The sequence below is a fragment of the Carettochelys insculpta genome, chromosome 19 (assembly GCF_033958435.1).
Source record: "Carettochelys insculpta isolate YL-2023 chromosome 19, ASM3395843v1, whole genome shotgun sequence".
Classification (NCBI taxonomy): Eukaryota; Metazoa; Chordata; order Testudines; family Carettochelyidae; genus Carettochelys; species Carettochelys insculpta.
The window spans coordinates 19,958,862-19,978,801 of NC_134155.1; the positions used below are offsets into that span (position 1 = coordinate 19,958,862).

The 19,940-nt window shown below is 44.3% G+C and overlaps 1 protein-coding gene across 5 annotated transcripts in view; it reads left to right on the top strand.

Annotated features, from left to right (window-relative positions):
• Positions 1 to 19,940, top strand: part of GALNT17 (polypeptide N-acetylgalactosaminyltransferase 17) — a 500,944-nt gene that overhangs the window by 322,687 nt on the left and 158,317 nt on the right. For 2 of the 5 annotated variants that reach the window (XM_075013719.1, XM_075013720.1), the window contains 2 exons: positions 5,634 to 5,801; positions 7,217 to 10,497. The exons of the other annotated variants lie outside the window; for them this stretch is intronic. In XM_075013719.1, the coding sequence (XP_074869820.1) occupies positions 5,634 to 5,801; positions 7,217 to 7,345 (297 nt within the window). In that variant the 3' untranslated portion in view covers positions 7,346 to 10,497. Of the gene's footprint in view, positions 1 to 5,633; positions 5,802 to 7,216; positions 10,498 to 19,940 lie in introns of those variants that run through there. 5 annotated transcript variants of the gene reach the window in all.

Sequence of the window (19,940 nt, forward strand, 5' to 3'; positions counted from 1 at the left end):
AACCTGTGATTTTGATGTTCTGGTAAAATTCAATCTGGTTTAAGAGCTTTGCAGTCAGAGTCATCGTGCAGCTTACAGTCTTGATTGTAGATTTATTTTTGATTTTGCTCAAAGTATCTCCATGGCCACATTTGTCTCCTGGCCTTTTTTGAAACAAAATTGGTTGGTTGGTTGGTTTCCTCTGTTTATCTTCCCTTTAGCTTTTCTTCCTCCCTTCTTTTATATAAGACTTTCATTCATTTCTGAGATAATTCATCACCCAGAGTGAATGATGAAGAATGCCTTTATCCTGTAATTAAATTGAATCTGCTCTTGCACTCACTTTTTTGGATAGCTTCATCTTTTAAGTGATCTATCATTACAGCAAAGTGTTTTGATGATGTATTACAGTAATGTGTCACTGCGGTGACAGGACTGCAGTGATATTAGCATAATAGAAGGCACTATAAAACATAAGAACGTCCATCCAGGGATGTATTCCATTTAATCATAGGATAAAATATGCTTTCTTCAAACTAATTTATTGTGAATCAAGATGCTGGGACAAAGCCACTAATAGCAAGATAATCCGAAAGAATGGTTTAACATGGAGGATAAGTAGCATTTAGACTGAATTGCATTTAAAAAAGAAAATAGTGTACTGTGCAGATAAGAAGCAATACATCCTTAATTTATTTTTCGGTAACGTCAAGGAAGGTCATCAAGACTTATTTCCCAAGTCCCAAGAAGTCTAATTAACTTTCTTCCATCACAGGGGAGCAACCAGCCAGAACTAGTAATCAAAAAGCGAATATTGTTAATGTCAGGTTTACAAATGAGGAGATCAGACTGAGTGACTTGTAGAGGGAGAGGCTTACCTATCCCTGCTTAAATTTGCAGAAGCTGCAGATGAGCTAAATAAATTATGTAATCTTTACCCTCTATACCTTTTACGAACATAGGCAGCTGCCATCTCCTTTGAACAGAAGCAAGGTTACACCATGCTCTGCTGGATAAGAAAGATATTTAGAATTGTGGTCAGTGGAGGTTATACGGCCTGACACTTAGCATGTATTGATTTGGGGCTTAGATTGTGCAATCCATATATCGGTGAGCATCACTCAGAGGCAGAATCCCGTGGGGATATTTGTGAATGTGTCCAACCTTGCCCAAAGTCAGCAGTATCTGAAGCACGTATCAGAGAGGTAGCCGTGTTAGTCTGTATCTTAGAGAACAACAGGAAGTCCTTTGGCACCTTATAGACTAATGGATCTTTTGGAGCATAAGTTTTCATGGGCAAAGACCCGCTTCATCAGATGTATCGGTGTGGAGGCCAGATGTATCTGATGAAGTGGGTCTTTGCCCACAAAAGCTTATGCTCCAAAATATCTGATAGTCTATAAGGTCCCGCAGGGCTTCTATCTGAGGCAGTGTAACTCCTATTAATTTCCTTAAATGGTTTGGTCACTAAATTCGCAGGTTTGGTGGCGGGGGGGGTTGTTTTTAGGGTTCCTTGTGGATTCCCTCCCTTCCTCCTGTTTTGAACTTTTACTTCTCCCTTCCCTCGTCTTTGGACTTTTTCCACTCTGTTCACATGTTTCCTGAAATGTGGTGCTCAGAACTGGACATAATACTCAAACTGAGGCCCTATCATCACTGAGTAAGTGGAAGAATTACTTCTTGTTTCTTACTTATAATGTTCCTGCTACTACATCACAGGGGACTTGCTGCCCTGGCTGTGTGGCAAGCTGCATGATCAAAGGCCTTTCCCTTTCCATTTCTGCTGGTGAATGGGGTCTGGGAAAAGCACAAGGCTGCAACAAGGGAGCCCTGGTGCTTCCAGCCCTGCAGTCTCCAGTGGTCTGGCCTCCACACCCTGATTGGGGGATTGGAGGAAGAGGTAGAGTATCCAACACTTGGTACAGGGCAAAGAATCCTGTTGCCAACTTGTCATCTAGGTATTTACACCCCCTCCCCCACTCCACTAAACGGTCACCACTTTCATTCATCCTTCATTCACACAGAGGACTTGTTCTCCAAAATCCCTGGCACTTATTTGAAAATCCCACCTTAAATAAGTTTAACTCATCAATGCACATGCACAGTGTTACTGTCCAAAACAGCCTTTTTCTGCTGTGATGTTTCCCAGAAATAACAGAGTAAAAAGACTGTAGAGTAAAGCAAAGCAATTGCAAGCTCTGTTTTGGTTGCAGAGCGCTAGATCAAATAGTATGCAGTACACTGAACTCAATTCAGAAGTGCATTTTGGGCTTTATTTATCTGGCTACTATACCAACTAGGTTGCATATCTAATATATCCACTGTGATAGAGTTCTCATTATGTCTGTGTTTGTTCTTTAGCTTATTTCATTTTCCCATTGCCCTTTCCCCTCAGGACTTGATTTGATTTTTGCTCTAGTTACTTTTCCCACCACATTAGAAGATATCATCTAAGCGCAGAAATTTTATTGCCTTGTGGGCACTAGGCCAACAGGCTAAAGACAAGCTGCCAAACATAATGAAAAGAAAGTGCCTAATACAATAATTATATACATGGTCACCAAGGCTTTAAAAGTGGCATAGAGAAAATTATTTGTACTTCATGCTTATGCTTGCACATGGTTTTCTTAAAGTCGCAGTTTTAAAGGAAGGAGTTTGATTTTTTTTCCTAAGTCCTTGAAAGTTTGTGAGCTGTTGTTCAAATACTAATTCCATTTTGTTGCTTGTCACATGCTGTCAATCCAGAAGTGTTTCACTGCTTAGGATTTGACTCATAAGAATGTCATCACCAATAAAAACAGATAATCCAGAATGCCACCATTCTGCAGTACTTGATTTGCTCTCACAATAATTCATATGGCAGCCCTCTTGCCAGGGAGTCACAGCACACTTTTCACCATAGAAGTTATTAAGCACCTGTGATGCAGGTGAGCATTATTCCAATTTACAAATGAATAATCTGAGCCACAGAGCAGTTAAACGTCTTGCCCAGGGCCATTCAATGAGTCGGTGACAGAGCTGGGAATTGTCCCCCAAAAGACCTGAGTTATATTATGCTGCATTAACCTCTAGAGAGCACTCCTTCCTGTTCTGCAGACCCCTCTATCACAACTGCAGGCGCTGGGTTAAAACCATGTAGGAAAAAGAGCTTGTTAATGAGAAATCAGAGGAAGTTTGATCATGAAGTTACAGCTAAAGGGATTCTTCAGTGAAAGGAGAGCATGGTAGGCAGAATGGCTGGGGAAAATGGACCTCATTGTGAGTTACATAGTCACTTAGGTCTTGCTCACATTTATAGCACAGGTACAATGTTCTTAAAGAACCACACAGCAGTGGTGGCTTGTCATGGCATAGCCCTCTCCTGTCCTCAGACATCCCAGCTGCTTCTCAGCAGAGTTCAGCCCCCTTTGTCACAACTGGAGAGAGCAAAGCTGAGAACTTGAAAACTCAGTGCACCAAATGAGCAGGAGGAGTCAATGAGCTGTCAATAAATAGCTTGCCATTCCATTCACTAGCCGCTTGAGAGGGATACAATCATGCACACCAACCAGAGCCATGCGCTTGTGTGCCTGAACCCAATATATAAAGTAAAGATGAAATTAGAAACACATACCTTAATTATCCACATCAGCTTTTGTTAGTTCAAGTTAGACCCCTTTAGTTTGTTTTTAACTTATTTGATATTTAATTATTCTAACAAAGATAACCATAAGTCCCAGTGTGATTTACTACCTCTCTTTAGGCATCTGGGTCACAATACATTCCCTTAATTAATGTGCTGAATACTTCTCATTTGTCTGCTGGATAATAGATTGATTCAGAATTTAAATAAGCAGCTGTGCATATATTTCCCTGGAATGATAAAAGTGAATTTAAATACATTTAGGGAAATAGTTTTTTAAACATTACAGATACATCGGCCCTTTGTCTTAAACAACCATGCTAGCTGGACAACCAGCAACAAGAAGCGGCATGAAGGAGGGATGTGAGGAGAAACCTTTTTCTATAGTTAATTTCCGCTCAGTAGCAACACTTCACCTCTTTCCACAGCTGAGGACAGATCTGGTACCATTCCCCATTTCCTCCAGAACAAACAGAATTTTTAGGGAGTGTGGGAGAAGTGAGACATCCAGTTATGTGTTAGCGAGATAGTGATGGATACTGCAGTGTTTGGACATAGCCACACAAAGCCAAGAGGCTTTTATATCAGCTATAGCAAGGGTGGGCAATAATTTTTGATGCAGGGAGGGGGTGGGGCAAGATGTTGGTAACCGGTCAAGGGCTGCACTTTTCTGTGGAGAAGGTACAGGGTCAGGGATGGAGGCTTGGTGCAGAAGGGAGCTCAGGGTAGGGGTGGATATGGAGTCTGAGAGGCAGTTTGGGTGAAAGACGACAGGGCTGTGACTGGGGCAGGGTACTGGGGTGCAGGCTCTGGGAGGGGTAAGGGTACAGGAGAGGATTCTGGCCTGGGGGATGGATGTAGGAGGTGATGCAAAGTCTGGGAAGGACCTGGGGTGCAGGAAGGGGTGAGGTGCCAGAAGCAGGATCTGGCTGGGAGGTGCTTACATAAGCAGCTCCTCGCCAGCAGCACTCTGAGGCAGACTTTCTTGCCCGTCAGCAGCCCCAGACTACTCAAAGCAATTGGCTGTTCCAAGTGACTGGCTGTCCTGCAGTGGGAAGGGAAGAAAGGCTTTGCGTGCTGTCCCAATCCCCAGCAAAATCTCTGAGCTCCTATTGGCCAGAAAGCAGCCAATGTGATCTGAGAAATTGTCCTGCATTGGCCCTGCCTTCAGCACAATTTATCAGCTGCTATTGGACAGTTTCCAGCCAATAGGCACTAAGAGATTTTGCTGGAGGTAGGGGCACCATGCAAAGTACTCTCTCCCCATCCCTGAAGGGAAGAGAGCCACAGGGAGCAGCCAGCCATTTTGAATGGTGCTGCTGCATGCCACGGGGGCAGGCCATGGGCCAGATTAAAAGGCTTGGCAGGCTGTCCCTGGGGCTGTAGCTTGTCCCGTCCCCCCGCCCCCACCGCCTTGATCTATAGCTTTAAACACATATGTGGAAAAATAAGGAGGATTTAAGATTGGATCGCTTCTTGAGGGATGTGATCATAAATCACATCCCTCAGTGGGCTATCCTTACCTATTGGCTTATATTTTCTACCAATGTCTAGAATTGCTAGAGGGCTGCTCTAGACACACCAAAGGCATTCAGTTCTCAGAAGAGGAACCCACCACTACGCCTATCAGAGGCAATAAAATGGTCCAGCACAACCAAGATAGCCAGTTGGCTGTAACCTAAAGCCAATCTTGGACTCTGAAAGCTCATTAACCACCAGGGTCAACATAGTATTAACACCAAATAAAGGGCAAAGGATCACACCTCATGGCTCTGTTAGTAGTTTAAATTAAAGCCCACATCCATAAAAGTGTCAAGCTTCTTTCCCTCCCCTGACCCCCGCACCCGCCACCTGCATGTGTCTCTAAAACCAAGCTGGGAATCTCCTGAAGATGGGCCTTCATGTTCATTTCCATCTCTTGTGCTTGTCCTTACAGACCATTCCCCCATCTCACCAGCTCAGACTCCTTTGCATCACTTCTCTAACCACACGCCAGAGGCACTAACAGTCTTTTTCCCCTCACACCTCTCAGCTTGCCCGCTACACCAAGGAGGGGTTCCTTCACTTAGGGGCCCTGGGGACCACAACTCTCTTGCCTGATACCCGCTGCCTGGTGGATAACGTGAAAAGCCGGCTCCCTCAGCTGTTTGATTGTGAAAAGGTCAAGAGCAGCCTACATAAGCGCTGGAATTTCATACAGGTTGGTGATGATGGGGCTTTCACCTCCTTTTTTAACTCCCTTTCACTGTGTCCCATAGTCTCTTCTTTATGGCATGAGAGAAGGCCGTTTCTTCACAGGCAGGGCCTACAACCCAATGTGTTGAGAGAGGAGGTATTTTTGTTCCCCGTTTGCTACTTTTACTCTGCAGAAATTGCTTGGCCTAAGAACAACTTAACATGTGTATGATTACAGGAGTTTCTTCTTTTTCCCGAGTCTTGAACCGCTGATACTTAAGGTCCTGATTTCGGCACCTGTGTATCACTGCCTGTCTACCCATGTAACCACAGATTCATTACAAAATGGCATCCCAGATGGATCAAGCTGACCTCAGATACTGAAAACTGCCTTTGCCTAAGATGGGAGTAGATGCCATATTGGCTCAGTATGGGTATGTCTACACAGCAAAGTTATTCTGGAGTTATCATTCCAAAATTAGCTATTCCAGAATAACACATCTACACTACAGGGAAGCCCTGGAATAATAAAAAAAAAATGTCCAACATAGTGTCTACACACAATAGAGCCTATTTCAGAGTAGCACTACTTCCAGGGGCTCTAAATACTACGTCTACATAGCAGAATGATTTCAGAATAAAATATTCTGGAATAGTTTATTTCAAAATAGCCCCTATTTCCTGCCTACACAGCCTCTATTCTGAAATATCTCTTTTGGAATAGGCGCTATTCTTCATAGAATGAGATTAACCAAATTCAAATTACGCCATCCACTGTTTCAAAATTATTTCAAAATAGTGGTTGCGTTGTGTAGACGCAAAGTTATTTCTAATAGCAGCTGTTATTCCAAAATACCTTTGCTGTGTAGACACACCCCACGTGTGATCATGTCTCCCTCAGGCAGAGGATAAGACTCTGCTCAGGCCTGCCGACAGGAAGAGTGCAAAGGGGGCAGCTGCCCCGCGGCCCAGCGTTTCAAAGGAGCCTGGCATTCCAGCGGCCGCCGCTGATACATTGGCGGCCCTGGCTGCAGCTCTGCACCCTCTTGGAGTGCCACAGCAGCCCCACATTGCACAAATGAGGATGTGGGAGGGGACCCAGTGCCACAGTCCAGGCAATGCTAAGGGCTGACTGTCCTAAGCCCCACCCCTTCCGTCCTTGGCACCGCCCCTTCTGGGGGTGCAGAGAATCTCCCACCTCGCCCCAGGTCTCACAGTGGCTGTCAGCCCCACTGATCCTGTTACCTTGCAGGTTACAGATTTTCTCAGTTAGCTGAAGTGGCAGATTTCATGGATTATTTTAAAGGATATTCTATCTTAGTTTGCACTATGTGCTGCACACTTACTGAGTCTAGTGGAGGACACGTTCTTTGTCCCAGCGATTGCATAGTGACCTGGTGGCTACACAGAGAAGATATTTACCCGTATCTTTGATTTTAGAATGGTGCAATCCTGAATAAGGGGACTGGACGCTGCTTGGAAGTAGAGAGCAAAGGCATGTCCAGCATCGATCTCATTCTTCGCAGCTGCACAGGACAAAGGTGGACAATTAAAAACTTGATCAAGTAAAGGTGCAAAGGCCAGCACAGCCTGAAGAGCTTCACTTCAGTGGCACTTGGCACACGTGACTTGGACCAATCGGATTAGGAACCTTTTTCCCAGCGTTGGACAGAAAGAAATACAAAAACAGAGCTTTATTCGCAGTATCAGGACTGGACCTTGGGGAATGTGGGTATCCATGCCTTTTTTTATTGTGTATTAATCTTTCACAGCTGATTCAAACTGGGTGAAATTAGGTCAGAACAGCTTCTAGTGAGAACTCTCAAGGTATCACTGATTCCTGCTGGAATGAAGCCTGTGCAGTCTTTTAGAAGTTTATGGGCAGGGGTATGCTGCTTTCACAAATGACTTGAAGCTCTTTGCAAGGGCCTTCTTTATCCCAGGATCAGAGCCAAGAGACTGTGGACAAACCCACCTGGCAAGCAAGAGCACTTGTCTGTATTAAAGAGAAAAAGATTGACAAGTTTGCAAGCCTAAAATGAGCTGAATTAGTCACCAGGTGTTTTAAAATGTCTCCTCTCTCACCCATCTTCTCCAGTCTGGGACAGGGGTGCTTTAAAGTGCCAGGTCTCAGAGATATCCCCAAATAGCTAATTAGGTTCCCTCTCCCAATTTTGGACTTAATTAGCCATTAGAACTCAATAAAGATTTTTGGAGTCATTGTAGCTAGTTTTTCTGAAAATGTCTTTGCAACATAGTGGGGCAGTGAAAACAGCTATCGGGTAGGACCCATAGGATAGGGATAGCTAATAATGCCAATATAGAAATCCGTGGTACATCTACTTCATGAATACTGTGTCAGTTGTTGTTGCCCCTCCCCAAAAAATGAGAACTGGAAATGTTGCCTGAGGACCATAAAATATAAGAGGTGTGGAACAGTTTGCATATAAGGAGAGATGGAAAAGACTGCTCAGCTTAGAAAATAGATGACTAAGGAGGACATGATAGAGGTCTATAAAATCATAAATGATGTGGAGAAAGTGAATAAGGAAGCTGTATTTACTTGTCTACATAACACAAGTACCAAGGGTCACCCAGTGGAATTAATAGACAGTAGGTTTAGAGCAAACAAAAGGAAGTACTTTGTCAGACAATGTACAATGCACCTCTGGGATTCATTGCTGCAGTATGTTATGAAGGCCAAAAAGGGGGTTCAAAAAAAGATCAGAGCAGTCCAACGTCTATTAGCCAAGAGGCTCAGAGATGCAACCCCATGCTCTGAGTGTGCCGGGACCTCTGTCTGCCAGAAGCTTTGGATGAGTGGCAGGGGGTACATCATTTGATAATTGCCCTGTTCTGCTCCTTCCAACTGAAGCATCTGGCACTAGCCACTGCTGGAAGATGGAATACTGGGCTAGATGGACCACTGGTCTGACCCAGTGTGGTTGTTCTTATGTTCTTATCTCATCCCAATTCCTTTGTTAAACTCAGTCAACTGAAAAAAATATGATCTCCTGTTGCTTCCCCCTCCACTTAATATTCACGTAACAGCATAACTCAGCTTCAGTCCCTAAGTCTGTTTAAAGTAGTTCTTTCTATCTTCTGCCTCCTAACAATTGCACGAAACAGCCCCAAGTGGAACGGACTTTCTCTTTCCTCAGGCTTTTGTTAAACTGCAACCAAATCCCACCACCTCCACGAATGGATTTTTCTCTGCAAACTTTCCAGTTCTTTCCCCACAGTGACTGCTGCTCCTTCACACTGATTTCAAATGAGCATCCCATTACAGGACCAGCTCAGCATGCTTTAGTGAGGAGGACCAATGAACGTGCCCTTGCCCAATGGGCAGCTGATCCACAGAACAGCAAGATGCTGATCAGCCAATAGTATGACGAGCAGCTGACTTGCTTTGCTTCCGCATCGAAGTGACTGCATCAGAATGGACTCTCCTGGAACTCTTTGTTGTCCTGTTGCTGTTCTGTTCTTTTAAAGGTGAGGATAATTATGCTAGTTTGCAGGCCAGGCCAAGAATAAGTAACAGGAGAGAAGATCCTAGCAAGGCAATCTTCTGACCAAAGCAGTGGGATTAATTTTAAAAAATACACTCATGACAAGTGGAGACAAAATAATAATAAAAACTCAACTTTGTAAGGTTTATAGTCTTACTCCCCATAGTGGGTGCTTGAGCACATGCCTTGTACCGTGTCTGATGAATCTGTCATTATGGCCTGCTTATCACAATCCTGGTTTCTGCGATTCTTTCTGAGCTTTGACTGAGGCAGGGGGGACAGAGGGAGGTAAACAGAGAAATGAATACAGTTTGGGTCAGTTCTGATTTGCCACAGGTTCTTGCCCTGGCAACCATCATGGCTAATTACAACACCACAATGAAGTAAGCATCATCAATTTTGAACACAGAAGAGTATTCACGACCCAATTTTCAGCTATCATAGGTGTCCCCAGATATTGAGTCTGGGTCCCAGTGTCAGGGACATAACAATTTACTAGTGTGTTACCTGGATGTTAAAAGAATTTATTTTGGATCAAGCTGTATCTATTGCCAGGGGTGGAGGAGCGTCTTTTTCTTGTCTTTCTCATGGAATAATAATTTTTCAGGTTGCCCTCTGGTCAGGGTGAGCTAAAATATATTAATATATGAGCTGCACGTGTAAATACAATTCCCAAAGACGAGATGTACGCAGAGCTGTTTGCCGCAGAGCATGCATTCCTGTCTTCCATTTGGGTCAGGATAAAGCTACCTTGATGTTCAACGAGTTTCATTTTCAGTGCCATGCATTAGGTTGATAGCTGATGTTTCCGTACTTTATTGAACAGAAGCAGATGTATTACATTGTTCCTTCTACAGCAAAGAACATCATTGTTCAGTCATGCCTGACAAGACTCATTCATTGGCATTACTTGGATTTTTTCACCCTGGCTGTCCTTAATGAAGTGAAATCTTTAGTTGCCCTGAATTGCACAGTTAAGGAGTCAATGTAGAACTTTGCTCTCTTATTAGCAGTTGCATCATCTCGTGTAATAAATTTTAGCACTTACAGAAACAGCATGTGGTGTATGTTTTAAAATATATGTTACTTTTCCCCTTTATTCATTGCCATTTGTACCAAAAATAATATTCCAAGACACGTTTCACTGAATATGCTTGCGGGGTTGGGGCATGCATCAAAGTTAATGATAAGTGCAATAAAATTACCTCTAAATGAGTAATTCATTTGCTAAAGGTCAGCAGCGTAAATAATGTATTGCTTAATGTTGGGAAAACTCAGAAGGTTTCAGGAAAACCACCCCAACGGCTCTAATGGTCATCTAAAATATTTGTGCTTATTTCTACCCCAGAGGCCAGTCCTGCAAAACTTAGGCATGTAGGGGTCTCTACTCACACATACAAAGTTATATACGGAGTTGAGTCAGTTTTCACAGGACTGGGTTCCCAATGAGTCTTAACACTTGGGCCACTGATCTCATGTTGAACAGAGTTCTCTATAAAACAACAAGGAACTCTTTAGCAACTTAGAGACTAATGGCTTTATTAGGGCATAAGCTTTCGTGCAATGCCTTTTTATTTCCTCTTCATTCCATCATGTAAAGTGGGCTTTACCCACGAAAATCTAAGCCCTAATAAGTCCATTAGTCGCTAAGATACTACAGGACTCTTCATTGTTTTTATAGATACGGACTAATAGCTACCTCTCTGAGAGTGTTCTGAGAGTTCTGGCCCTTCTCGTTTCCATGTGCACTAGCAATAGCTTGAGAAGAGCTGTTGTTTTATCCTTTCTGCTTCCAATCTGACTAGAACCAAGAAGTAATTTTGTCAGCCAGTAAGAACCATTTCTTTGCATCTGAAAGAGATGGCAGAAACCGGACTTGTTTTGAAATCAGATTCCATTTAATGAGAGATTGTCAGTGAGAGTTTTATATTTTTGAAGCTACTTGATCAGCTCTTTTTATCAATCCTAAGTAAGAGCAAGAAAATGAAAAGTGAAGAGGATTTTGGCTGTAAGCGAAGGATTTTGGACCGTTCTGATTTGGTGCTCAAATGGATAGAGGATTGGGGAAAAGAGAGAAATTCACCTAAGTTGGTTTCCGATCAACATACATGAAAGTCTTTAAAAAGATCAAGGATCAAAATTCAGTGGACAAGCTCCTGGATGAAATTCTGGCTCTGTCGAAGTCAACAGGAGTTTTAAGTGGAGCCAGGAGTATACCTCTTCTAGGCTACGTCTACACTTGCAATTCTCTTTCGAAGGAGGAGTGCAAATGAGGGAAATTGAAAATGCAAATGAGGCACTGATTTACATAGCTTTACTGATTTACATATCTTGAATGTCATTTGCATAATCTCTTTTTGGAAGAGATTCTTTCAAAAGAAAGAAGGCAGTGTAGATGAGTCTCTTTTGAAAATAAACCCCGTCTTCAAAAGAACCGTTCTTCCTATTTTGTTTCAGGAAGAAGGAATCTTTCGAAGATGGGATTTATTTTCGAAAGAGCCCTGTCTACACTGCGCTCTTTCTTTTGAAAGAATCTCTTCTGAAAAGAGATTTTGCAAATGAAGTGCAAGATATGTAAATCAGTGCCTCATTTACATTTTCAGTTTCCCTCATTTGCATTTCTCTTTTGAAAGAGGGATGCAAGTGTAGGCATAGCCCTATTGACTTAGTTAAAGTTCTTACATTTAGGATTGTAAAATGCAGAGCGAGACCAAAATCAAAACCTGAGACCCAGACTTTGGCACGCAGAGCTGTCCTTGCAATTTATGGAGCCCTACGTAAGTGACCTAAGGCTGCTCCCACCCAAGTGACCTCTGCCAGGTCTCAGAGCTTCCCTCGTGCCCCTGACCCCACGGCACAACTTCTGTCGGGTCTCATGACTTCTCTCCCACCCGGCTTCTGCAGGGGCATAGGGCTTCCCTCACACCCACTCTGTGGCTTCCCTCCTGTGCCCTCCCACTATGCACTGCTTCTGCTGGGGCTTGAGGCTTCCCTGGAGCTGGCGTGGAGCTGTAGAGGTAGAGGGCTCTGTAGAGTCAGAGGCAGTGTGGCAGGATGGAGACCTCAGCTCAGTGGCCCGCTGGCCAGTCGGCACACATGGGTGGAGGGCAGGGAAGGGAATGCAAGTGGCCAAGAAAGCAGCTGGGGGGAAGGGGCTGGGCTAGCGGGGAACCAGCAGAAAGCACTCAGGGCCTTTCATAGGCACGCCACACAGCTGTGCCCTACACAGTTGTCCTACGCAGCTGCATCCTCTGTGCATGCCTAAGGGTGGCCCTGTTGGAGCGCTAACAGATTTGCATCTAAATGTTGCATCTTGCATCTCTCTCTCTCTAGTAACTTGTAAATTACTTGCACAAGCAATGTCTAGGTGGTTTTCCTCCCCACTAATTTAAGAAGGATATAATGCCCCTGAAATGTGGCAGGACTCCTTCTCCTCTGCTCCCTATTTAACCGAAAGACTTTTTTTTAGAAAAAATGGAACTTAGAAAAAGCCAAATGAAAGGGAGATTGGCTATGCAGATTAATTTGCTGTTCCATGTGATCTGTCAGTCACAAAAATAATAAAACTATATGCTGAGAAGATGAGAAATCACCTGGTTAGAGGTATTGTTTGTGAGTAAGTCATTATGCACAGGAGATGGGCTTTTGGGAGTCATGATAAAAGCTCTTTTTAAAGGGGTATTACAAGACTAATGGAAGAACACCTGCATTGTCCCTGCTATATAATTATGTAAGTTTCTGATTTTATAACTGATCAGACCAGGTCAGAGGGAACTATACAATATAACCTGTGCTATGGAACGTCAAGGTCAAAAATGAGTTTGTATCCCTACAGTCAATACTCTTTAGCAATATTTTTTGCTACTGCCCTGGGCAGGGAGCCAAGCTTTTAAAAGCTTCACTTTCAACCCTTAAATGAAATTAGACTGCTTTCATTTTAAAGTCATAGGTTAAACTCATTAAATCCCAATAGAAGAGCCTCTCTCCTTGCCCACAAAGTAATATGGGCACTCTTTCACTGCTGATGTGTATGTGGTTAAGCACACTGTCATGCACCGTGAAAATAAGCATTGTGAAATCCCTGTACCCAGAGGTCTGAAGCAATTAAGAAACAACAGACGAGAGTTCTGTCTCCTTTTGTATGCAACTTGCAGAATGGTTGTGTGATCATTAGGAACCTCAGCTGCAATTTCAAGACCATCAGAATAATTCACTGAGGGCCAGACCTCCTTAATATGAACCCCAGTGTCTAATAAACTTACATAAACTATCAGGTTACATTTTTGTTATTTTCAGTTATCTGAATTTCTCCTCATTGTAGCCCTGACCATGGAAGACTGAGTGAGGAAGAAAGGTAAGATTTAAGATAACCTCCAGTTTTGCAGAATTTACAGCTTTGGTAGAGAGCTCTGGAGATATTTGTTTGAGTAAAATGGTTGCCAAAATCATCCTATAGGACTATGGGTTGAACCTCTCTCATCCAGCACCCTTGGGACCTGACGGGTGCTGAACAAGAGAATTTGCCAGATCACGGGAGGTCAATATTGTCTGACATGTTACCAGCACTACCCCTACTTAGGTGGCCCTTAGAAGATGTGTAAGGGTACATTACAGCTAAATAACAGCACAGAACACTGAGAGCCAGAACTGGTGGCTGGAAACTAACTTTATGAGACTTCTGGAAATTTGGCCACACCCATGATAAGTGGTCATTCAGCTAACTAAAATCATTCCAGATTATGGACATTGCTGTACAACAGAGTGCCAGATTATAGTGGTTCAACTGGAACAGGTTAGACGTACACACCACTATAACATAATGGAATTGCTTGTGTGCAAATTGGATGGAGGTCGCAATGGAAGTCAAATAAACATCTTGTGTCAGAAACAGAATGACTTAACATCTAAAAAAAAAAAAAGTAGAAAAGTTGTTCTATTTGTCTTCTTTGAAGATCCCCTGGTTCTTTTTCAAGAGCACAGGTGGTAACAGCAGTGCTCCAGATAGATTCCTTCACAAATTCCTATTATGGTTTCAACTGGATGAAGGTCCCTGTGCTATGTGTGAATTATGGTATGCCGTTGCTCAGCATTGTTAAATTCTGCTTTTGACCTCGTGGTGAGCACATTCTTTTACACAAAGGTGGGTGCACTCATAAAAGTTTCTCTCCAAAAGGGGGTTGCACTTCCGTGATGGTTAAAGTGACTTCTACTTAGATTGGGACCATCTGTTCAGTCCAAAAGAGGCAAACTCCTATTAACCCCAGTGGGAGTTTTGTCTCACCCCTCAGACCTAGCCTACACTAACCCGCCACCATTGGTCTAATCTACGTCACTCCAGCTATCTAAAATTGATGTACTTATCGTGCCATCTTGCATGCGGTAAAGTTGATGGGCACTGCTCTCCTGTTGACACCGACTACTCTTCTCATCGCATTGATAGGCAAGTGCTCGGAGATTGATTTAGTGCATTTGAGCAGATGCGATAAATTGACGGCTGGTGGATTGATCGCTACAGTATCATTCCCCAATGAAATGGAGACAGATCCTAAAATCTGGACTGTTTGATCTATTCATTCCAAGCATGAATGGGTGTGATTCACATTTACCCTCTGGCTGCTTTCCGCACATATAAAGCCCCTTTACAATCCAAGATTGGTGTAAATTTGCATGACAGTCAGACCCTGCAAATGCAACATAGCTGCACTCACTTATGCCAGCTGTCGATCTGGGCCATCTTCTCCAATGAGATCTTTGATTAGATCATTGTCTGCTGTATACTGTATGTCAACAAATTAATAGTCTGGGCCCTAGCTCTAATATCTCTTAATATGCTAAATGTTTGGTTGAGAAAGAATTGTTATCCCAGAAAAGATTAACCGTCCTACTTCACTGTGATGTCTTTGGCAGAGACCTATATCAGATGTTCAGAGAAAAGCAAGAGCATAATAATAAATGTACTGTAATACAGATGAGCGACTACCTAGAGATTTCCTTTTTTAATCTCACTTGGTGATCATCTCATGTTCTGAGGCATGAGGGATAATAGCCTTCAACATTTTGTTGTCTAGCTATTTTAAGTAGGTTTTATTGTTGTTTTTAAGTGTCTCATAGGCAGCCGAGAAACTCTGCGGGAACTAATTCCTTTTTATGCTTTTCAGACAATATGAACAACCAACATGTTTTGCAATACTAAAATTCAGCTATGTGGATTTGCAGTAGGGAGATTTAGAAACAGAACCCTGCAATAAACCTCAAACAACTCTGCATTTGGAGAGGCAGCTTCTGAGAGGAAGGCAGCTAAACCAAGACTTTCGAAACTTGAGGCTCAACAGGTAGTAACCAGTGGCTCTGTGTCTGATTGGCAGGCGGTATCAAGCAGAGTGCCCCAAGAGTCAGCTCCGGGGGTGGTTTTGTTCGACATATTTATTAATTACCTGGACAAGTGGATTGCAACCACAGTAAATTTACAGAAAATAATAAACTAGGAGTAGAGGCTGATACACTGGAGGGTGGGGATAGAGTCCAGAGAGATATAGACCAATTGGAGAATTGGGCCAAAAGAAATCTGATTAGGTTCAAGGGCAAGTGCAGTGTCCTGAACTTAGGATGGAGGGATTTCAAGCACTGCCACAGGTTGAGAACCAACTGGCTAAGCAGCAGTTCTGCAGAAAAGTACCTGGGGATTACAATGGATGAGAAGCTAGATATGAGCCAACAATGTGCCTTTGTGGCCAAGAAGGCTAATGGCATTTTGGGCTGCGTTAGTAGGAGCATTGCTATCAGATCTAGGGAAGTGATTATTCCCCTTTATTCAGCACTGGTGAGGCCACATCTGGAGTATTACATCTAGTTCCGCTCCCCCTCCCATTACAGAAAGGATATGGACTCATTGGAGACAGTCCAGCAGAGGATGACAAATTATTAGGGGGCAGGAGTATGTGACATATGAGGGGAGGATTTAGGCTTATTTAGTGTACAAAAGAGAAGCGCAAGGGGGGTAGCCTCCCGCTACCTGAAGGTTGGAGGCGGGGAGGGCAGGGTTTACAAAGAGCTAGAGCAAGTGTGGCTCTGACTCCAACCCTGCTCCTTGCAGTTAGTGGGGATATGAGTGCAGCTGGCAGAGGGCCTCTTCATGACCTGAAGAGTCCTAGGAGCCATAACAGGCCCCTTTAGAGGATCTTCCATTGACTGAACACAGGATTGGACCTCAGGAGAAGACCGTCTGAAACCTTGCCTGGCATGCTGGCTGGGTCAACATGTGTGTGATTGATAAGCGACTGTATTACCTAAGAGAAGTGAATTATGGGGGCTGGGACAAGTGGGAAATTATTTATTATGCGATCGTGATTTATTTTTCTTAACTGTGGCTGGCAACAGAGGATTCTCTTTGTCACTCCATTACTTTATCATCCTACTGGTTTTCTTTTTGAATGGGACGAGGGAGGCAAAAGATACATAAAGTAACGAGTGGAAGTCCTTATCTGCTGACATGAAAATGCTTCTTAATTCAGGTCAGAAATTAGTCCTCTCCTTTGATGACGGAAAAATGCACCACTCACAAGAAAGCTCCTGGATGTACCTTTTGCTGCCCTGTTTATGGGATAGATCTTTCTCTCTCACTGCAACTTAGGGATCACAGACCCAGTTAGAGCTAATAACTGTATTTTGGCAGAGCCCACCTCCACTCCTAGAGGCCGCAGAGCTTTCCCTTAACTCTCGGTGATAAAAAGTGAGAGCACGTGGAGAACAAGCAATGCATTGTATTGGGAGCTGGGGCGGTTACGTGTATTGGGTCTGATCCTGAGCTGGCAGAAATCCACACACTGGATTTCCAGCTTCACTGGAACCACATCAAATCAGAGCATCAGAGGATTTTGTTTATACTCACAGGGAAGGCGCTTTATTCTGCTGTTTGAGTTTTGCTGGGGGGAAGGAATCCCCCTCCCTTGTCGTTAAGGCTGTGTCATTTTTACCTTACCTCCCATCATGTCTTCAGCTTTGGTGCTATTTTTGTCCTCCTGGCCTTTTGTCTGTAGCTGTCTTGTTTTATTTTTAGTGACTCCGGCTCTCTTAGAGTCAGCTCTTTGTTCTCAACATGGATTTGTTCCTTCTCCATCCCCATCAGTCTCTTTCTTCTCTGTGCAGCTTTCTTTGTTCAGCCTCTTTTTCTCTTGCCATTTCTTTTGATTGCTTATTTCCACTTCTCCCCTTCTGCTTATTTTATTCCTCTATGTCTCGTCTCCTCTTTTATTTTTCTGTGGCTTTATTTTCTTTGTAGTTAGCGTCTCTATTCTCGTTGCTTTGTTCTTTATACATGATCGTTTTGTTGTTTTGGATTTCTCCTCACAGCCCCTCAATGACTGTGCCTCTGTTTTTCCTCTTAAGTTTCCCTTTTGAGGTTTGCCTCCAACCCAGATGATATGGTGAAATATTTTTCTCGCCTTAAATTTTAATCATTAGCGTCTGTGTTCCAAACGCATTGACTTTCTAATGTTGATAAATGAGCCTGCACACAGCCACTGGTGCTCTGAGTTACACAAAACCTGTCTTTCATCAGTGCTTTATTGTTCTCATGCTGTATGCATTGAGGTTTTTAAGCTGTTATTTCAGTACTCCTTCCCAAGTTGGTTTTGTCTAGAATGCTGATGACTATAGTAGAAGCTCTAAGACAGGGGAGGGGAAACGCCTGGTCTGCAGGCTGGATCTGGCCTATGTCTTGCCTGGATCCAAACCCTGAGGCTTGGGGCTCCCCTCCCCAGCAGGTAGCCTGCGGCGGGGTGGGGGATGTGGAGCTGTGAGCACTACTACTGCCACTGCTGCCCCTACTCCACCATGCTGATTGGTCATAATTATGGCCACTCAGAGCAGTGGGGCACAGAGCCTGGGAGCGGCGGAGGAGCTGTCCCAGGTAAGTACCCCCCAGCACACAGACCCTGCACCCCAGCCTGCTTTTGTACCACCTCTGCCCAGAGCACCCACTCCATGTCTTCTCTGAACTTAAAAAACATCAGTATTGGTCATCCACAGAGGAAATATCACGCACCTGATTTCCAGATGTATTGAGAGCTCATAGTTGTGATTGTTGATAACAGAGCTGCAGTAAAACCAGGCTCCCGTCACTTCCTAGAACAACAGTTCGCAAACTTCATTGCGCCCTGACTCCCTTGTGACAATAAAAATTACAGCATCAGCACAGGAGGAGCAACCACAGCTTGAACCCCACTGCCTTGGACAGGAGGGAGCCGAAGCTGAAGCCTATATGTATGTGTGTGAGGTGGATGTACCCTTAGTCCTGGGTGTTGGGCCCTGGACCCCACATATCTAACACCAGCCTTTGCAGCTCCCTTGAAATAGTGTCACGACCAGTGTTCCCTGTAAACTGAGTGCTTAGGTGGTCACCCAGCTGATTAGCTGAGCACCCACAGCCAGCAATGTGTGTTTCTACTGGTGGTGAACATCCGCACATACCTCAGTGCACATAAAAATTTATTCCACATGTGGCTTGAAAAAATTAGAGGGAACATTGGTCTTGACCTACTTTGGGTCCTAACCCACCATCTGAGACTCTGTCCTGCAGGACGCTTGTGGGAAAAGGATGCAGATGCACACAGGGCCTTCAGAAAAGGTAAAACTAAGAATGTGGAATTGACACCAATGTTGAAGAAGAGGGGAACTGATAGGCTGAATGAAATGTTTGTTGTGGTGTGAGGATCACTTCTGACAAGGCAGAAGGGGGAGTTCTGGTTGTTTCTGTAAACACTCTGGGGAGCAAATTCACACAGAGAAGGGCCCTGCAATAGGGTACGCAGAGCAAATTTGCCCCAGACCAGGCTGACAGCAACATGCCCTGAGGCAAGAGATGGAGAAAGAGGCAGTGCTCCCGTTTGCTCTACTGTGCCCCGTTAGGGCCCCTCGTCTGGCCCCCTCAGCAAGAAAGGAGTGACTAATATGAGAGCCAAAGTAGGTGGCTAGGGGGTGTGGGACAGAGCTGCCAGAGACTCTGCTGAGAGAGTCAAGAATTCGGCCCCAATTCTCCAAAGTGGGTCAGATGAAGATGGCACAGCTAAAGGGGGGCAGGGGAAATTTAGGCCTCCTGGATTCTGAGAGTGATTGGCAGCTGGAATAGCATAAGTCTGAGCCTGTTCACAATCTTCTTCTTCTTGGCCATCACTTGATAACAAGCAGGACGTTTTTGTTTCGCCCTCCTCTTTGTGACTCCATTGATGGCTGACCAGCCTGATTCTGGAGGCACAGGTTGGATTACAGAAGGGGCAGGTGCAGGTAGCAGCTGTTCTGCTCCTCTCCTTCTCTGCGCTGTGGCAGAACCTCTCAGTTTACACCACGCCCTCCCAGATTACCGCTTTCTACTGGGGACGGACCTGGGCCAGAGTCTCCCAAGTTCAGAATAACTTTAGGCAAGAACATAACAGACACGCTTTATTCCCCAGCCAAACCTGCTGGAGGAGGGAGGGTGGCAAAAGGGACAACTGCCCTGAGCTCCAGTGACTCAAAAAGGCCTGGGGCCCTTCATATCACCATCAGAGCATTGCACACTACAGCTGAGGGCTGGTGGGGGGCACGCCACGCTCTGGGAAGCACTGAGGGCTGGCTGCCCCTAACCCCACCCCTTCACCCAAAGCCCCTCCCCTTCTCTG